This window comes from Phalacrocorax carbo, chromosome 3 (genome assembly GCF_963921805.1).
Source record: "Phalacrocorax carbo chromosome 3, bPhaCar2.1, whole genome shotgun sequence".
In the NCBI taxonomy this organism is placed as follows: Eukaryota; Metazoa; Chordata; class Aves; order Suliformes; family Phalacrocoracidae; genus Phalacrocorax; species Phalacrocorax carbo.
This window is the reverse complement of record NC_087515.1, coordinates 101,459,789-101,480,331: the sequence shown is the minus strand read 5'-3', so window position 1 is coordinate 101,480,331 and position 20,543 is coordinate 101,459,789. Positions and strand designations below refer to the sequence as shown.

Genomic DNA, 20,543 nt, shown 5'->3' with positions numbered 1-20,543 from the left:
TCTCAGCATCCTATGTGGCTTATGTTTTAACTTGGCAGCTGTTAAGACTTTTGGTGAAATCGGTTTAGCTGTTTACTAGTACACCCTTCCACCACAGGCAAGAATTGACAGCTCAAAGGAGCTTTATAGATAATGTAGACGAATTGCTGAGCTCCGAGTCCTGCCATGACCATGGTAGAAATTGTCCCTAGCTTTGAGTAGTGGGATGGATTTTCATGGATCCAGGTACTTGCCTGGTGTAACGACTGTGTGAGGGATCTTGCTGGCCGTGCACTTCACAGAGTCTACAAGTGGCGCCAGGCTGCTGCCGTGGGCTCCGAACATCCAGAAGTCCACATGTCCATTGACTTCAGTAAGCTGTATAATGCGTACACAAGTCTGATACCTTCCAAAAGCTGTTGGACTTGCTACTGATGTGCTCGGTCACCACAGTGTGTGTGTGTGTGAATATCCCCAGTGCTGTGGGGAATCATCACTTACCCTCCATGCTGTGAACAACCTGTGTATTTAGTGCCTCCCTGGAAATCCTGGGCTGGCTTGCTAAACCTGTACAACGGCAGACCACAAGCATGTCCCGTAGCTCACAGAATATTTGTCTCAATACAGAATGAGAGACAACATACAAACTGTTAGGGGACCACAGGGAAACATTAAAAAAAATATAGAAGTCAGTCAATCAGCTGTTAGTCTTTGCACGCTGACAGTTCTAACCTTGCTGCAATTCCGCTGACCTTGTGTGGGCTTTCAGGAGGGTAATAAAGTAGCTCGACATTGCCGAGGGCTACAGAGGGGAAAGCTCAAAGTACTTCATTTGAGAATTGAAGAACTCTGTGATGGGGATTGTTGTTCCCGGGTTGATCGGGGTAGAAGTAACATCTTTTGTGCCAGATGTTAAGAAATGTTAAGTTGACTGGGGTATATACTCCAAAGCAGTTTGAAAAAGAAGTTAAAACACTGATGGTCAATGTGATTGCATGCACAGGTTGTTCTAAATTGTTGAATGATCCTTTTCTGTGGTGTGAGGACTGACTCGGCTTGGATCAGTGACAGAATGAGGCCTCCGGTTATTCATGCTAGGCACAGACATTCAGGTGGCTTCCTCTCCAGAATTGACATGGGATGGATGTTTCACGGTCTTTCTAACTTGCTTTAAAGAAAATTAATGTGAATTCTTGCAAACACAGTCATCTTTCTTCAGCAGAGCACTACTTAACAAACCTACTGCTATCACACTCAACACATTCTGCAAAAAAGCATGATTTAATACGCTTTTTACTGGTGATTTCTTATGCCGCTTGCTCATTGTATCAGTAAACAAGTTGACAAGAGCGCAGCTGACTTTCACAAATTAACAAGTTCACCACTGTGTGAAAAGCCAGCTGTTTTGAGGTGTAGCACAGACATGGTGATAGTGGTGAGCTGTGCTTCTGCAAACAAATTGACACTGCTTCTTAGAGAACTGCAGCCAGATTTTCTCACTTTGACAAAATAGCTCCACTTAATTCTCCTTTCCTAGCTCTGAGTTACCTTTCTGACAGCCTCTGCATGAAGCACTAGATTTGCTTCCAACTGACTGAGGCCAAGTAAATCGCAAATCATACTGTCACATCTGGGAATTCATGAGTCTGCAGCTCTGCAAAATTACCTCATCTCTGTGAACTGACAGGCCAAACCATATGGTTGTTGGAAAGAAGAGAGAGGTTTGACAAAATTAGGTTTTCTATAATTTAATAATTTTAAAGTAGAAAATATCTTCTGTGAGTATAATGGAAGCACTTCAATGAACAGGTTACATTTCCAGTAGAGTTTAATAATGTATGTTATATTTCACGCATTCATGTAAGGCATATCAGCTTAATTAGAAAAATAAAGCACAGAGTATGACTTGTTCCCTTCTCCCACTGTGCAACTTCAGGGCTTTAAAAATCCCAGAAATGGTCCTTTGCTTTTAAAATACTGGTTTATGTAAGCAAAGGAATTAGCTGTATAATTGGGTCTGGGTTCTCCTCGTTATTATTCTTCATGAAGCAGCACAGCTCTCTTCCAGTCCTCAGCCTGTCAGTTCTTTTGCACGTCAAGTTTTCCACTGCCAGAATGTGTCATACCTCATCCAGTCAGTTGTCCTGGGTTATTCTGGGTTGGTTTTTCATGGCTGCAATTGTACATCTTGCTGCCTGTGAGATGATTAATACAGTCCTGGAAGTCATGCATCCTTTTTACTAGCATACAGAGCTAGTACCTTCCCTCGTTCTAGGGAAAGTTACCACACCTGTATTTTTTAGTCAGAGGCTCGACTGAAGACTTTTGTTGGGGCAAATGTAGTAATAGAGAGATCCTTGGCAGGAGATAGATTAGGCATGGTAGTAATATGGAAGCAAGGGCTCTGTGACTGAAAGCTGTTTCCTGTGCATATTTTTGGAGGCAACTGTCTCATGTACATATATTGAACAGACCATCTCCCATCTTTCAGGTAAGATATAACACACTGCTTGGCTAGTTTTCAATTCCTTATCCAGGATATTTTCATACAACACAATTGCCAAAATCCAGGAATAGGAGGGTTGTTGGGGGCTTTTTAAAGCGTTCCTGTAACATTCCTGTGGCATGACATGGTAACAGCTATTTTTCCTATGACATTCTGCAGGCCGTGTCTGTGACAAGAAAACCACTTAACAATGAAAAAATTTACACTGTTTGATTTTGTAAATGATAACTCACTGCAAATTGGAGAGACTTCATGGATACAGGACCTTCCCAGTGATGACAATGAACTAGAAAAACTTCTGAAACCAAATGAGCACGTGCTAGTAAACTGGCCTGTGGGAGAAAGGAAGACAGAAAAGCACCTGGTGAAAGTTGTGTACATGAGTGGTGAGTGCAGTTCCAGAGCATTTGCCTGATAAGAAATTTTAATCCAGTTGTAAGGTATTGCTACCTGATTTTCTGTGCTTTGGCCTTTTTTTTCTCATCACTTCAGATGACCCCCAAGAGCTAGTGGAAATGATGCAAAAGATATTACAAGCAGATGAAATTACAAAAATACAAGTCCTTGGAAAAGGCAAGAGGAAGAGGATAGAAATGATATTCTCAGAGAGTGAAGACAGTGACCTGGATAAAGAACAGGCGAGTTTCTTTATGTGCCTGATATTGGTAGGCCCGTAGACTGTAACTATTGATCCTTCACAATATAATACACAAAATATGTGTAGTAAAGATAGGAATACAGACAATCTTCACGTAGTACATCAGCACAATAACCTGTCAGAGTAATTAGTTAGGCCAATAGATTTTGTCCTTTGCTATTTAAAGAGAGAAGTGTTACTCAACATGTGGATGCTCTGTAGCTCCATTACATTTTGTCCCGTAAGACAGAAATCTGACCACTGCATAAGGAAGGGAAGGGACCAGGTTTTCTGAGCTTTGCCTTGTGCTGAGATCTGCAGTGACAAAATGTGGGGAAAGAAATCATAAAACTTAACAGAAAGTTATATACATAATTTTCAAAAATACTAACCAAGAATGTCAAGTGCACAGTGAATAAAAGTTTATGGTATACCATGAGATACCGTAATGAAAGGCTCTATAGGAATGCAAAGGCACGATTATGCTCTTGTTTACAGGGTAAGATGATGAAGCATATAAAAAGAAAGAAATCATTACAGGCATCTGCTCCTGTGAACATCCTGAGTCAACTTGAAACATCTTTAATTAACAAACAGGTAAAGATCTCATCTTCAGCAATTTCAAGGTATTAAGCAAAAGCAAAGTGAAATGTGTTTGTTTAGGAGGGTGTAAGACTTTTAGTGAAGTTAATGGTTCTAAAAGACACTGCCTTAGAAAATTGATGAATGCAGAGAGAGAATTACCTAACGGTTATGTATTACCCTGACATTTCATTTTGAATTTTAATACGAATGGTAATATCTATGGTCAGTAACATCTGTTACTAAAATGCACCAAGCCCATTTATACATCCTGTGTACAAAGAGAATATTCTGATTTAGCCAGATATTTTAATGTTAGTTTTAATGCTTTAATTTTATGTTGTTGTCGCTTTAGATAGCATGTTTTGGGGCTTTTTTTTCCAGAGAGAAACATATTCAGGAAGCAACTTTCTGTACAGTGAAAGTAGCAGTGATGATGAAGAGCCTTTATTTCAACTATCCAAGGTAGAACTGTGTGCCAAAATAAAAAGTCTCAAGAGGAAGCTGACAGACACCATGAGAGAGAACTGCCGCCTAAGGCAGTCCCTGGTGATGCTTCAAGGTAAAGTCGGGAAGTATTCTGATGAAGAAGAAAGCCTGAAGGTCATTAAAAGCTTGATTTATAAGAGGCCATTTGGATGGGAATTATGGATGCTCAAGCACCTGACACGATCAAGGCCTACCATTAGCATCAAAGTCTTTGATACATGGCAACATTTAATTCCAGCTTCACTTAGAAAAAACTGCCTTACAGGGAGGCCATGCAATAATAGAGTTAGAAATTGAAAAATCTGTATAAATCCTGTTAGTCATTCCCAAGAGAACCTTTCTGTATGCTGTGTATAACCATCAGCTAAGCTCCAACACTCCACTGACTAGTCCAACTAATCTCATTTATTAACAGTTTTCCTCTATCTACTGAAATTTTCTTCATTCTGGAATTATTTCATTTCTAATTACTTCTGTAATTCCTCATTATTGATAATCTGAGTTAGTTACAGGTACAATAAATTTAGTCCTTTCCAGAGGTGAACCGTTTTGTTCTTTTATAAATGAATCCTTCATCGCTTAGTGATCATCCCTGAAGCCCCTCTTACTTGTCCCTGTCCCTTACTCTGGGGCAGCCAAGACTGAATCCAAAATCTCAAAATATTAGTGAGTGATTAAAGTTTAAAGAGGATTTGCTACTTCTTGCCAGCTGTGTCATGCCATCCCTAGACACCCTAGTATCTCTCTTTTTATTGTCATATGATTTTGCAAGTGATTATTGCTTTCCTTACCCACCTGATTCTGTTTTGTATGTTATTCATCTTGGTTTGAATCATTCATCTCCACTTTTCTGAAAATTATTTTTAAATATTTTGTTACTGTTACACATTTAAGTCCGTTTTCCTTACATCGTAAGCACTTATATTAGCCTTTACCAGTATTTTCTGATAATTCATTGATTCTGTATCTTGCTGATTCTTCAGCCCTTGCATCCTTTTCACTCTGCTGAATTGATTCTTCTTAATGGGCTCAGTAAAAGTTTGTATTTGAAAATAAATATTACTTGGAGAAAGGGCCATTTAGAAGATATTCTCTATAGATTAAAAAAGAGGAAAAAAGTCTATGCAGTCTATGTAACTTATTTGAAGAAAAAAATAAAATCGGACATAACATTACTTAGCCCATATTCAGTAGCTTTAAAGACTTGTAGAGATCTTGAGATAGCAAAAAGAAAAGGGAAATAGGCACCTTAGAGCTGTGATGGGTGTAAACTAATGGTTCCTCTTAGCCTTCCAGAGAACTGATCTATCCTGTTCTAAAAACAGAGGCCAGATCTTCAAGGGTGGGGACGGCAGAATGGCAGGAAAAGCTTTGAGAGAATAGGAAAAAAGTATGTTAAAGCGTTTTTGCTGACTACTTTGACTCTTGCAGTACAACGGGAATATAATTACAAAAATATACATCCTTACACAATTAGTCTGAAAGCTTCAATTACTTTTACCCATCAATTTCTGTTTGATTTCAGTGTTGCCACAGGCAGTCACCCATTTTGAGGAACTGGTAGGGATGGCTGAAGCACTGCTCAAAGGGGGAGTGACATCATCTACATCCAGCCTGCATTCACACACTGTTTGGAAAGCATCTAACAATCCATTAGCAGATTCATATGCAGCTATGCATAGTAACTCCAGCTCACCAATAACTCTCAACGTGGAAGATGAGGAGCAACAGACCGAAAAACAGGTCAGTTAAAAGGTGATTTTAGGCATAAAAATTAACACTTTATACAGTACAAACTTCACTGTTATAGTATAAAAAAATGTAAAAAATAACCATCAGTAAAAATCATTTAATCATCATTTAGCTGATGACATGACTAATGAGCTCCTTTTGTGCAGGAGGCTCTTTCCATGAGAAACACTAGGCTTAATTCAGTGTACTGGTACACTCTGAAACTCACATTCATTTCGGTGGCTTTGCACATCTGTGACTAAGGGCAAAATGCAGATGCATGAAGAAAACACTGTGATCCAGGAATAACTTCCAGCCTAATGCTTTGGGTGCCAAAGGGGAATGGTGGTGTTTCAGAGATAATCTAATAAAAATACCAGCAGTCTGATTAAACTGTTAATAAGTAAATTAAGAATGGTATGTTTCTGCTTTTGTTCCAGCCACTGTCATAGATACTGAGTTCAATACTGGGTAAAGATGTTCCCCTCTTCTCTGTAATTATAACAGAGCATAACTGAGAAATCTCGGGCACTGAGGCTGTACATGAAAAATTCAAAGACCCAACCAAAAAAATAACTAGCTGCTTCTGCATTCACAATTTACCTGAACATCCTTATGCACTGAGTCATGCCAGTCAGTGGAAATCATGCTCACGTGTTGTCATGGGGTCCTAAAAACCAAATCTATAAAGAATAATCAAGGTATGATATTTTGACTGAATATTGCAATACTTAAATTTTGACCTAGCATCTCCAAAGAAATAAAAAGACCTAATTTTCTAAGCAACCTAGCCTTACAAAATAGAGGTAGCTTGAAATTGGCCATTAGGAGAGTTCAAATACTCAGGCTGTGCATAGAAGTCACTCTCAAAGCCCAGGACCAGATGCCACAGTTCTTAGGGCATGTCTGCTCGGAGGCAGGAATATTAGCTTGGGCATAGTGCCATGCTTCTGAGGCTGCAGAGAATCCACGCAAGAACTGGACCACAGCCAGCCTGCATGGAGTGCAAGCAGAAGGATTTAGCTGTGCCTGAACATGTCCTGTCTCCACTAGTGAGTAATAAGGATCGCTTGGTGAAGCGTTTGCTAGGATGGATGGGGTCCTTAGCCCCACACTTGCTCTGAAAAAAAATCAACCTGCGTGTACAGTTGCAACGTTGAGTGGTATGCGAGCCTAGTGTTGACCTCAAGCACGCAGTTTTCAGAGACTACTTTTGAAATTGTGGTTTAAAACGGAAAATGTAAAAAAAATATTTCAAAGTAATACTATATAATATTTCTAAAGAACTGCAATAGTTATGCCTATGACCAATTTTGTTTTCCAGTTCAAGATCGAAAAGTGGCAGATTGCACTTTGTAACAAGAGCAAACCTCAAAAGTTTATAAATGACTTGATGCAAGCACTTTATACACATGAATACATGGCTACACACAGCCTGACAGGTGCAAAGTCTTCCTCTTCAAAGGATAAAGCAGCAAAACCAGCTATGAATCAGAATGAAGTTCAAGAAATCATAGGTGATGACATATTAACGTTACTCAATATGGCACTGACTTGACAGAGGGCTTTCTCTGAGGGAGGGGCTGTAATGCTTAACAGCTGGTCTACTCAGGTGATGTGCTGTTTCATATTTTCTTCCTCAGCTACATACATACTTTTTTAACCCGTATGTTACAAATACTGTCAATGAAATGCTAAGTAGCAGTATTTCTGTTGTGTGAATTTTGTGGGTTTTACTTAAGTGGCTACTCAGCACAGTGACATTATAAATTTTTTTAGCCTTTGAAAGGTTAAATCTACAACAGTCAAACTTGGAGCATTGACAATTAATGGATGAGGGAAGACAAAGAGAGGACACACTGGGATCAAATTTAAAATAATGTCTGCTATGTTCTGTTAGTGATGTTATGAATTCTGACATTTTAAATAGCTCTGGAGGCAAAATGAGACAATAATAAGTATAGAAGAGAGGAATAGTGATCAGAGAAGCAAAAATTTGTTTTATGCTGAGGTTTAAGGCAAAAAATGTTTGGTGCATAAGAAAGAGAATAATTTCAGATGGCAGTAGCAGCTTTAAAGAAAACAGTATTTTGTGAGCACATGAAGCCTGATTTTCATTAGACTCACACCTATAGATTAATACTTGAACAACATAGCCTAAATTCCTGTACTAGAATCCCTCGCCCATTGTCGTTCGCTTGGACTTCCCTAGCTCTCTCCTTCCCAGCTTAGCTCCAGTTCCTGTACTTCGATCCAGTTTTGTTGAAGTTGGCCAGCAGTTTCCAAAGTTCCCAAAACCCATTTTCCTTAAGAACCTAGCTAGAGAAAAAGGCCCAAAGTCAAGAGAGAGAAAAGGAAAGAGTGTGTAAGATACTGAAAATATATTCAGAGGCAGTAAGATGAGACAATTTCAGAATGATGTATGAGAAAAATTAGATTTCATGGGATGAGAAGAATGGTTGGACTTGATGATCTTAAGGATGTTCTCCAACCTAAATGCTTCTGTGATCCCAAGAGCTACTAGTGACTTCTCTAAAGGTGGTTTCTGGGGAAGAGTCTAGGCAAAACTGAAACAGGAAGCAGAGAAGATGATCAAGACATTGAATCCAGCATGCTGCAGAGAATTCAGTGACAAAGGGAGGCCTAAGGAGAAGTCAAAGTTGTTTGTTAAGGAAAGTGAGAACACTCATTAATTCAAATAGAAAAGTGTCAACATTTTACAAGAGAAGAAAAATAAGAAGAAAGCCTGGGAGTTCTAGGACTGTAGAAAATTAGTTAGTAGATCAGATTATTTAAAGAAGATGGAAACTGTAAGACTTCAAAATGAAATAAAGGGGGGGGGAAATCAAGGGAAGGGAAGATGATGGAGAAGAGGAAAGCAGGAGATGCATTCCTGATGTTGAGTTGTGTTAGGTTTTTTGCATTCAAAAAAAGGTAACCAGGCAGAACCCAAGGGGAGTGTTTGGGGAAGGAGACATCACCTGCAAATGAAAATTAATGAGCAAAAACTGTAAGATTCAGAGGCATGAGGACTGACGAGGATCGGAATAGGACTCTCTGATCAAGAGCAGAACCAAGCAAGAGAGGACGAGCAAACACAAATCACTACAGGAAGCCTTTGTGGCCCTGCAGTTCCCTTTGCGTTTGCCAAGAGCAGGCACAGCAATATGGAGGGCACAGGCAAAAGCAAGAGCTGGCATGTGCAAAGTCTGTGAAGTAGTGAGTAAAGACAGCAAAGTAACGAGAGCTGAAGCTGAAGTAGCTGAAAATTTCAAAGGTGCAATAAATGCATTTTAGATCATACATCTGTGGTTCCCCTGATTTGCAGGCCTCATGTATGTCATCTCTTTATTTTGCAGGAATCACAAAACAGTTGTTTCCAAACACAGATGATGCTTTAATTAGGCGAATGATGGGACAAAAACTGAACAATTGCACCAAGAAGCCAATTTTAAGCAAAGATCTTAACTCAGGTGCTTTCCAGAAGCATAGCTTTTGGTAAGTCTTAAAAAAACAAAAATTGTAGCCTGCAATGTGTAGTTCCATATATTACCCTGTAGTAACAAAATCTAAAAGCAGTGTTAGAATCACCATGAAGATACGTGTTCATGTATGCATTGCCAAGTAGGTAAATATTTTCATAACCTTGTACAAAAAGTACGTAATACAGAAGCAGTCCAGCTTAACATTACAGCACAGAAAAGTAAGTTGTTCATTCTAGACAAAGCAGCACGAGGCTATTAAATTACAGGAAGAGAATACAGAGGTAAGCACATGGAGTTACTTTGATCAGTATGTCTATTTTAGATTTGGCAATATTTACTTTTCTTATTATTCTCTGTTAGCTCTCCATAGACCAGACAATTCCATTTTCATGTCACCTGTTGTGCCTCAAGTAACCCACAAGTAAAGATAAGGAAAATCACACCTTTTTTTGTAGAAGTACTGTAGGAGAGCTAATTTAGTGTTCTTTTACTGCCAGAAGAGTCTAAATTATTGGGGCAGAGGAATTATTAAATAACATCTTGCTTATTATGGGCATTCTTACCTTGTCAACAAGGCAGGTCTAAAATCGCTGAACACATCCCTATCGTTGGTGAAGTCAGCTATTTGCATAGCACAGTTGCCATACATACCAAATGTACATATCACAGAACAGTTGAGGTTGAGAGGGACCTCTGGAGATTGGCTAGTCCAACCCCCGCTGCTCAAACCAGAGTCACCTAGACCAGGTTACTCAGATCCATGTACAGTCAAGTTGAGTATCTCCGAAGATGGAGACTCCGCAACCTCTCCGCGCAACCTGTGCCAGTGCTCAGTCACCCTCACGGTGAAAAAGTGTTCCCTGATGTTCAGACAGCACCTTCTGTGTTTCAGTTTGTGCCCATTGCCTCTGGTCCTGCCACTGGGCACCACAGAGAAGAAGCTCCATCTTCTTTACACCCTCCCATCAGATATTAATACAGATAGGTAAGATCACCTTGAGCCTAAACAGTCCCAGCTCTCTCAGCCCCTTCTCAGGAACAGGATAAGAGATTAACAAGGAACAGGATAAGATATTAAAATCAGTGAGACAGGGAGGACGGATTTGTCCTTACTTAGACTTCTCATACTGAAGTGATATTTTACTTCTTCCTAGTTCAGTTATCATCTCATGCATGTTTTAAAATGCTTTAAAATCCATTTTTGCAACTGTAAGACACTTCATAACAAAAAAAAAAAAGCCAAACAAAACCACCCCAAGATATCTGATTATGTTATGACACGTTTGTTTCAAAATTAGCAGTGCTTTGCTACTAAAATTCCTCTCTAAGCCACTTGGAAGTACTCCATGGATCACCAGTGGTCTGTGAATTACTACCTGAGAAATACTCATATAATGTCTATTAGAAGAATCCACAAACACAGGTTTTCCCATCTGGAAACAATAACAAATGCACCCGCCTGGCTAAAATACAGTTTACTATGTTAGTGCTTTTCTTCTAGAGATGAGAAAGCTTCATAAAACAAAGGTCCTCTGTACTTGTAACATACAGTGTGCATTGATTCACTGTGGTATTTTTCCTTGTCCTTGACACAGGTGGTAAAAATAACAGCACAGAAACACAGACTCTGTCTTCTGTGAAAGTATTAAATCTTAAACATTTTCTATTTTAAATGTTTATCTTCATTAGAGGAATCCATAAATTTTGCTAATTCCTAACTCTTCTCATCTACAGACACAGGATTCCTGAAGCCTTTATGGGAGGATCTTAAGCCTGCACTGTAACAATTCTGGGCTGTTTTTTAATACTGCCTATAGACGTTTCAGTTTAAACTTGGTATCTTAAAAATGTCTTTATGCCTGTTATTGATAAGTAATAAGATATTGATAAGTAATATAATATAATAAGCTTATGTAAAATCCAGTCCAATATCCATTGATAACAATGCAAATATTGCCTGTGTAGTCTCTCTTGAATGGATCATTATTAGGATGCATTTATAATGGATTCATTTTACACCTGTCCAGAATTTCCTCACTGTAAAAGCATTTAAGAACCTTGTAAGTAATCAAGATAATGGTGGTGATTACTTTAACCCAGATGACACAGGTTTTCTCTGTAAGAAAATCAGGATAATTTAAAAGCGCTCATAATCTCACTGTTATTCCTTCAGTTCACCTTCCAGCGATGGAGTGCAGAGAGGGGTCAAGAGAAAATCCTGTTGTGCAGTACCTTGAGTAACAACGTACACACAGGTTAATAACTTTTAAAACTGGTGATGCTACTGTTTTGATCTCCTCTCTTGCTGCTCCTCCTTCCTTGCCCACCTCCACCTTTTCCCAGAAAACAATTACAATTCAAGAGAAGGAATTTGGAGTCAAATCCCACGAGACAGTCACCATCTCAGATGCATTAGGCCAAGGTGAAACAAGGAAAAGGGGAAAGTGTCAATGAAGAAAACTAGTTAACTAGCTAATAAAAAACTCCACTGCTCAAAAACTAAGAACAGTACTAGTCACACATTTAATATTAATATCTCAAGCTTAGTTATCAATTGTCTCAACAGTGGCTCAACAGCTGCTCCTCAGGGCATCATCTCTTCGGCTGTTCCTCCCAGCACGCAAGACCAGCAGGATGATGATTCACCAGCTGCTAATGTACAAATTCAGCAAAGTGACAGCCGTCTGAGTCCTCCACCTGCCACCACACAAGGGCAGCAGGAGTGTTTCAAACCCACTTCTAAGGTGGAGTCTCATCTCACCAGAAGCTCACCAGCACACTCTCCCAACCAGGGTTGTGGCCAGGATCTCAGGAATTCAGACAAGGAATAACAGAAGGTATTTCATACCAGTTCAAATTCTCAATGGAGATTAAGTAGTATAAAATAAAAAAGAAATAATATCTAAAGGGGGCCTAGCAACAGTGGGCAGAGATACTGCAAGCAGAATAGAAGCCTGAGAACCATTTTTTGAAACAAATAAAAATCCCACAGCTGAGAAAAAAATGAAGGCATATTAATATCTTTGGCTTTAAGATATTATCAAATATATGCATGTTATGCAGTAATTTAAAAATATAAACTTGTTCTGAGGAATATGAGTTCCCCTTAGTTAGAAAAAAACATTGTTTAAATACCAAAAGAATATATAAGAGGAACATGAATCCCCTTCCTTTTGCCTTGACAGCTGATGGAGAAGCGCTTTACCGATCAGAGAAAGCTATTGCATATTAATACAAAAAAGATATAGAGGTATGAAAAGGCAATAGAAAAATTTCCTAGTGAAATGAAGACTATGGCCAGCACAGGGCGAGAAAGCAGAGGGCTGCGTGAGCAGAGAAGAAGAAATAAAATAGATATTTAAGGATGATGTTAAGTTGGAAAGTAGAAAACATTCTTAGGGCAATGAAACTGCAGCTGTCAAGATGTCTGCAGGAATGAAGCAGCTCATTTTTAACCTCTGAAAGTTGGAAAGGCAATGAAAGAAGCTGTGCTCCCTCTTAGCTCAGGGAAGAGTCCTCCAGGATAGCCTGTTTGGTTATGCAGGCTGTGGCTTCTCTCACAGGCCTTCTGCTGCTGGTACTCTGCTGGTTTGGCAGCTCTCGCTATCTCTCCTTCCCTGAACATCAGGTCCATAGGATCAGGGTGCCTGATCCCTCCAGTCAGGAAATGGAGGACAGTCTCTTGGAAGCGACTAATAGAGGGCAGGGCTGCCAGCCTCTACTCCCTGTTTGGGTTTTGGTATGCTACCTCTTGCTTAGAGAGAGTGGACAGGTAGAGCATTCCTCATGGGACTGGGACTAGAAAAATCCCAGTAACTGGACAGTTTCTCTCGAGACCTGGCACCACTTGTCCCAGGGAGCAGCTGGCAGTCACACATCCTGTAACTGCCTGAGGAGGAGGAGGGGGCGTACATTTTTTTCCTCGAAGACTGATTCCAGGTTTACAGTGTGCCGGTAGCACAGGAAGGAGAGAACACCTGAATTATAGCTTTTGTGCTTGTGTGTAGTTCTCCCAGAACAGAGAGTACTAACAGTTAAATGTATTTCATATGTGGCAAACAGGCAACTAAGTAATCAATATGAAAAAAACCCCAACATAAAGTTGAAGAAACCTAGCTTGATTTGAAGAGGATTTCTATAACTCAGGAGATGTGAGTTATAGAAATAAATTAGAAATAGTATTAGGGTGAATGCCAGGAAAAAAATCGGTAGATAAGGTTTGCAGCCACATACCTCTAAAGGGAGGTGCTGCAAACCTAACTGTAGTAGAACAATGCATTAATAAAAGGCACTGTAGAGAAGACTTCTTTGTGGGCTGGGGTCTGAATTAAGTGATCTGCTAGCCTTTTTCATCTCTTGTGTCTATCAGTTCCTTGTAGATAGGATCAAGATGAAAGCAGGTATGAAATATGACGTACGTTCTATCTCATGTTATTAACTACCATCCATAAAATGTAACAGAAGGGTGTTTGCTATTATGTACATTTTGTATATGTAATTGTATGTACAGCATATAAGAATGTATATAGTTAATCATATTTTTGAAGCAACTTTCTATCAAATAAAATGAAACATTACTATGTCTTAGTTCTATTTTATTGTCCTTACTGTCTTCTGGGCCTTTTCTTACATCAGCCCCTGTGTACACTCTAACATGTAAGGTTGGGGTTTTTTATCACGCCTGGTTTTTCTTTTTGTAAAGCTCGTCATTTTTAGCTGGGGAAGGGGTTGGCCCACCTTACAAGGGCTCTCTAACCTGAAAGCTGTCACAGCTGATATTGCACAGCTGCAGCTGTCCTGCTGTTCAGGAGGTGTAGAAGCGTTTAGGCAGATACATGGAGCCAGACAGGAAGGGCTGCTCTCCTGTCGCTGGTGCAGCACTGCAGAGTTGTCAAAGGAGAACCAGTGGAGTTGGCAGCTCTCCACAAAGAGTGAAGGAGGATTTTCATGGTAGGTGAAGGGCCTACTCCCAGGCGTGGGTGAGGGAGAGAGATGGCTGGTCTGGACAAAAAGAGGAACATAGAGTAGGAGACATTTTAATGTTTTACCAAAGGGTAAAGAGGGAGAAAACAGCAAAGAGCCAGTGCCTTCCTCTCTCCTGAAGTATAGGACTGATGTTATCCCAATGGATAAAAGAAGATAAATAGCTTTTACGGAGCTACACAGTTAGAGAAGCCGTACTCCTTGCAGTATGACGAAAAAGGAAGAAAATACGACTGGTTTTCCAAAACTACTCAGAAAAGCTCTGAGAACACAAAATTGAAGACCAGATAATCTCAGGTTAGAAACTTCACAAGTAACAGAAAGGGAGAAGAGAGGAAAGCAGAACAGTCTAATGATGCTTCTCCCCAGATTTGCACTAAAATAAAAATTAATTGGTGATGAATAAATGTGTGGTGTCACAAAGTGTAAAATTTTCCTCTGATGCGAGTGACAGGACACATTATTTGCATTACACGGAACTGGAGAAGGCTGCAGCTACTGCAAAAAACCTACAGCTATATGACTACAGCATTTAGTAACTGGAGATTTAGTACTGAAAAGGTGAGCAATACTAAAACTAATCATTTTAACTATTTGTTTCTGTTACTGCATTTTAGATTGAAGATTTGGAAAATAATTTGGTCATTGTTTATAATAAACTGCTCAGTAAGAACACTCGCTTTCTAAGGAGGGAAGAATATTCTTCCCTCCTTAGAAAGGAGGAATATACTCCGCTCTGGTGAGACCCCACCTGGAGTCCAGCTCTGGGGTCCTCAGCACCAGGACATGGAACTGTTGGAGCAGGTCCAGAGGAGGGCCACAAAAATGATCCGACAGCTGGAGCACCTCTCCTGCAAAGACAGGCTGAGAGAGTTGGGGTTGTTCAGCCTGGAGAAGAGAAGGCTGTGGGGAGACCTTATTGCAGCCTTTCAGTACTTAAAGGATGACTATAGGAAGGATGGGGGCAACCTTTAGCAAGGCCTATTGTGACAGGACAAGGGGTAATGGTTTTAAACTAAAGGAGGGTAGATTTAGACTGGATATAAGGGAAAAAAATTCTTTACGATGAGGGTGGTGAAACACTGGCACAGGTTGACCAGAGAGGTTGTGGAGGCCCCATCCCTGGAAACATTCAAGGTCAGGTTGGACGGGGCTCTGAGCAACCTGCTCTAGTTGAAGGTGTCCCTGCTCACTGTAAAGGTCCCCTCCAGCCTAAACCATTCTATGATTCTATGAATAGTGAGATATGAGAAAAATGAGATAAAAAACTTACTGAAAAAAAGTATACTATTGAATAAATCAGTTTGATGTATATACAAAGTAATGGTTTATGTATATATAATAAAAACTGATTTATTGAATAGATCAGTTTTTAATGCATGTCAAGTTCATGTCCCCTCTTATTACAGTATATAGATAGGAGTCAAAAAAAACAAAACCACCAGACATTATAAATTTCCTAGGTCAAGAGTAAGTGGCAGTATGCAACGTTGACATAAGAGGGAAATCACTGGTTAAAAAGGCAATGTTTCATTCACTTTAAGGAGCAAGGAGAGAAGCAAGGATGTTCAAATATGTTTAAATTCTATAAAAGAAAATTAAGGGCACATAATGAATATGTGGAATTAGTTGCTAGAGAGCATTATTGAGTTTATAAAGACAGTCTGCTCAGAAACATCTTCCATAGCCTATGTGACACCTAGACTTCATTTGAAGGTTTGGACTTGGAGATCTTAGCTCATGAAGAGCAGACCGTCGGTACCCACTGCTCTCCCAGGTTTGTCTGCTCCCACCTTCAGCAATCTACTGACTGTGTTTAAAACAAATTGCCTACTCTCTTACTGAGTTAGACAGTGAGCATGCCTTGCAGGTGGCCCCCCAGCCAAGAACTCCAGCAAGCTACATCTTCTCTGTTCTCTGTGAAACAAACTCTGCATGAGAACTATCCTAAGCTGACCCAAACAGGGAAGCCTGTGCTTTCCCAGGAATTAGCTGAAATGCACAAATTAGGGAATTCAGAGTTTTGTTAGCATATTGGAAATGCTGACATGATTGCATCCCAATTCCCTTACTACTTTCTTCCCTTAACTGTATTGTTTAAAGCCAAGGAGGATGTTTGGATGGGTCATTGCAAGAGTAAACATTTACATTAATTACTCCTGAAAAATTCATAACAAAATGTGTGTCATTTTCATAGGGTATCGGAGTTTGGAAAAATAATGCCACCTTGCTGTTCCAGTAACTTGTTACTATTGCACCTCATATTATCTATTCTCAAGAATCAGAAGTAATTCAGTGCAAATGCAAGCTACAAACAGAATGGCTGCTATCAATGTTTTGTTAGCAAATTTATAAATACAAGATGTGAACGTTTAGGCAGCAACAATGACTTTAACTTTCCAAGGTTTCTAATAATTTTCCATTATTTTAATAAGGAAAAACAACCGCTCAAATCAGTGTTGTCTATACAGTACAACAATAGGGATTAAGTTGTACAAAGTTGTTAACGAGTATATAACTAGTATATATAACTAGCATCTCAGTGTCTCTATTTTCTATCATAAAGCTATTTTGTCATTCCTATATATACGGAGGCTTAAAACTAACATTAGTAATAGGAACTCTGTGTTTACAGGAAAAATAAGTGCACTAAATCAATTCCAAAATTAAATACCACGTGATATGTTATTTCTGATAGTTGTTTATTCACAAAGCTCCCATAACATCAAAATTTAACATGCAACCCTGAATTCTTTCTCTCCTGTCTATACAGGATTTGGTAGGCACACATCAGTGAAACGCTTTGTGTGCAAGCAGCGCTCTTATATAGACACACAACTCAAAGGTGACATTTACACTGTTCAGCTTACTCAAAGCCAATATGCACTGAGTAAAGATGATTCATACCAACTTTTACTTTGGGTGGCTCGAAGCGACTGTGTGATGAAGCAGGAGAGCAGGAGCAGATAAATAGCAAGAATCTTGGGTGTGGTAGCCCAAGTGATGTTTCCTCGATCCTGCCAGTGAGGGTAAATGAGAAGAAGGGCACTAATAGGACAAGTCAATAATTGTTTGCAGAACTGGTGTTGGTGACCAGGTTTTGAGTTGTGTGACCATGGGACCCTGCTTGCAGATCACTGTCTGCTTGAGAGGGATGAGATCCACCTCACTAAGCAGGGCAAAGCTATTTTTGCCAGTAGGATGGCTCACCGCAGAGGAGGGCTTTAAACTAAGAGGGAAGGGAGAGGGAGAGTGTAACCAGCAGCCCTCTGAGGGAGTAATGGACATGGTCGAAGAGCAAAGGGCACGGGGTGATGTGACAGGAACAGAACACAAAATCAACAAGCTGGGGCTTGTGGGGGGTCACCTCCAGCACTTGCGTGTGAGCAAGGAAATGCCTACAAGGCACCATGATGGCGAAATCCCCCAATCCCTTTCCAGGCAGTCAGTGTGCTGGGGTGCCTCTCAAAAGTGCCTGTATGCGAATGCAGGGGAATAAACATGATGAATTACTCTGTGTGCAGTTGCACGGCTACAATTTTGTTGGGATCACAGCACTGTAGTGGGATGGCACCCATGACTGGAGCATTACAACGAAGGGAGACTGTCTCTTTAGGAAGGACAAGCTCGGAAAACAGGGAAGGGAAGTTGCTCTTTATGTGAAAGAGCAGCTGGAGTGCACAGAGCTATGCCTGGGGCTGGATGAGGAACCGAGTGAGAGTTTATGGGGGAGGATTAAAGAGAGGACAGGTAAAGGTGACATTATAGTGGGTGTTTGCTATAGGCCACCTGACCAGGAAGAACAAGCAGATGACATAGACAAATAGGAGCAGCCTCAGGTTCACAAGCCCTGGTACTCATGGGGGACTTCAACCACCCAGATATTTGCTGGAGGGACAACATGGTAGGGCATAAGCAATCCAGGAGGTTCCTGGAGTGCACTGATAACTTCCTCTTCCAAGTCATAAGGGAGCCAACAAGGACCCACAAAGAACAGTGCTTTGCTGGACCTCATACCAGCGAGAGGCTTGTTGGGAATATGAAGCTCAAAGGCAGCCTTGGCTGCAGTGACCAGGGGATGGTGGAGCTCAGGATTCTGAGGGGAGGGAGGAGTGTAAAAAGCAAGCTCACAACCCTGGACTTCAGGAGAGTGAACTTTGGCCTCTTCAAAGATCTGCTTGGAAGAGTCTTATGGGATAAAGCCCTGGAGGGAAGAGGAAGCATGTTAATATTTCAGGACCACCTCCTCCAAGCTCAAGAGCAGTTCATCTGAGTGAACAGGAAGTGAGGCAAAAATGCCAGGAGGCCTGTGAAGAAAACAAAGAGAACATGGAGCTCCTGGTCAAACTCAAACACAAAAAGGAAGCATACAAAGGGTGGAAGCAAGGGCAGGGTAACCTGGGAGGAACACAGAAACATTGTTCAAGCACATAGGGGTGAAGTTAGGAAAGCTAAAGCCCAACTGGAATTAGATCTAGCCGTGGATGTTAAAGTGAACAAGAATGGCTTCTGTAAGTGCACAGGTGACAAAGGGAAGACTAAGAAAAATGTGGGCCTGTTGCTAAATGAGACAGGTGACAGGTGACACAGGATGTGGAAGAGGCTGAGTTACTGAATGCCTTCTTTGCCTCAGTTTTCACTAGCAAGGCTGGCCTTCAGGAATCCTGGGTCCCAGAGACCAGGGGGAAAGGCTGGACCAAGGAAGGTGTACCTTTGTTGGAAGAGGATCAGGCCAGGGGATACTTAAGCAAACTGGACACACACAAGTCCATAGGCCCTGATGGGATGCACCCATGAGTGCTGAGGGAGCTGGTGGATGTCATTGCAAGGCCACTCTCGATAACCTTTGATTGATCATGGTGACTAGGAGAGGTGACTGAGGACTGGAGGAAAGCAAATATCATCTCAAACTTCAGGAAGGGCAAGGAGGATGGATGGAACCAGAGGTCTGTCAGCCTCACCCTGATCCCTGGGAAGGCAGTGGGTCAGCTAATCCTGGAAACCATTTCCAGGCACTTCAGTGACAAGAAAATCATCGGGAGTCATCAGTATGGCATTACCAACGGCAAGTCATGCTTGGCCAACTTGATAAACTTTTATGATAAAGTGATTGGCCTGGCAGATGAGGGGAGAGCAACGAGCATCGCCGGGCCCGCGCCCTCCTCCTGCAGAGGCAATTTTCCCGCCTTCCCTCCCCCTCCGCCGCCAGCCCCAATGGCCGCCGCCGCCGCCGCCCCCCTCCTCCTCCTCCTCCTCCTCCTCCTCCTCCTCCTCCTCCTCCCCCGGAAGCGGCGTGCGGGTGTACCTCCTTTGAGCAGGAACTCTGTGCAACCCAACCGAAGGCGGAAGAGGGGAGGCAGGAAGTTATTTGAAGGAAAAAATCCCCGAAATGCCGCCCCGGGGCGGGGGGAGGGGATGGACACACACATTCCGTCGTGCCATGGCGCTGTCGCCGTAGCGCCGGCACCTGCCATGGAGGAAGAGGAGGGGGAGAGAGGTGAAATTAGGCGGCAACTACAAGTCCCGGCGAGCCGTGCCGCGCTCTCGCCCCACCTCTCCCCGTCGCCCCTGAGTTGAAGAGGAAGCGGAGGGGCGCTGGGTCGGGGCGGTGGCGTGCCCTCGGGTGCTGGCGCGGTGAGCGGGGCCGGCGCATTGTGGGGGGCGCGGGGCCGTGGCTTAGCAACCCAACCCCCGCGGGCGGCCGGGCCGGCAGCGGGCCCAACGGCGAGGCCGCCGCTTCCTCGCCCGCCGCCCGCCCCGGGCTGGGGCGGCCTGGGGACGGTGTGCCGTGGGGCTGGGGCGACCCGGTGGGTGAAGAGACGTGAGTCAGCAAAGCCGCCCGCCGGGGCCGGGCTGCCCTCCGGCGGGCCGGCGTTCTGCGCCGCCGACGGCGGCCTTCCGTTTGGCGGCAGGGCGCTTGTTTGGAAGCGAGAAGCTCAGCCTTCGGGCTCTGCTGTGGTCTTGGAGCGACCAAAGGCGTCAGGAATGCCCGTGGCTGCTAATGAAGCCTGAACTCACCCCGCATCTGTTACTAAACCGCCCTCTGCGCGTGTCCCGGCGGCAGCGGCATGGCGGCCTGGGCTGGGGCTGCGCTCTGGCCCTTGCTGAGGCTCGCAGGCCGAAGCACGTTCTTGAACTCTGGCGGTAACGC

The 20,543-nt window shown here is 42.2% G+C and overlaps 2 protein-coding genes and 1 long non-coding RNA gene across 9 annotated transcripts in view; 2 read left to right on the top strand and 1 right to left on the bottom strand.

The window, feature by feature from the left end:
• Window positions 1-14,002, top strand: part of BEND6 (BEN domain containing 6) — a 24,251-nt gene extending 10,249 nt beyond the window's left edge. For 3 of the 4 annotated variants that reach the window (XM_064447879.1, XM_064447877.1, XM_064447878.1), the window contains exons 3-11: window positions 2,645-2,871; window positions 2,978-3,123; window positions 3,621-3,719; window positions 4,089-4,266; window positions 5,719-5,936; window positions 7,249-7,441; window positions 9,284-9,422; window positions 10,302-10,394; window positions 11,976-14,002. In XM_064447879.1, coding sequence (XP_064303949.1) covers window positions 2,676-2,871; window positions 2,978-3,123; window positions 3,621-3,719; window positions 4,089-4,266; window positions 5,719-5,936; window positions 7,249-7,441; window positions 9,284-9,422; window positions 10,302-10,394; window positions 11,976-12,240 — 1,527 coding nt within the window. In that variant the 5' untranslated portion in view covers window positions 2,645-2,675 and the 3' untranslated portion in view covers window positions 12,241-14,002. The remainder of the gene's footprint in view (window positions 1-2,644; window positions 2,872-2,977; window positions 3,124-3,620; window positions 3,720-4,088; window positions 4,267-5,718; window positions 5,937-7,248; window positions 7,442-9,283; window positions 9,423-10,301; window positions 10,395-11,975) is intronic. The other variant, XM_064447880.1, reaches the window with a different exon arrangement.
• On the bottom strand, window positions 1,714-20,543 carry LOC135312656 (uncharacterized). 2 transcript variants are annotated; one of them, XR_010372313.1, is made up of 4 exons: window positions 20,411-20,543; window positions 19,698-19,859; window positions 2,719-2,817; window positions 1,714-2,196 (listed from the first exon to the last, which is right to left on the bottom strand). It is a non-coding gene; the product is annotated as an uncharacterized LOC135312656 (long non-coding RNA). The 2 variants fall into 2 exon arrangements; XR_010372312.1 differs by having other exon boundaries at window positions 1,714-2,174; window positions 20,411-20,542.
• The window catches only part of LOC104042341 (E3 SUMO-protein ligase ZNF451), a 40,772-nt gene continuing 39,995 nt past the window's right edge, over window positions 19,767-20,543 (top strand). For 2 of the 3 annotated variants that reach the window (XM_064447876.1, XM_064447873.1), the window contains exon 1: window positions 19,856-20,026. The gene's annotated coding sequence lies outside the window, so the exon portion shown is untranslated. Of the gene's footprint in view, window positions 20,027-20,543 lie in introns of all 3 variants that reach the window. The other variant, XM_064447875.1, reaches the window with a different exon arrangement.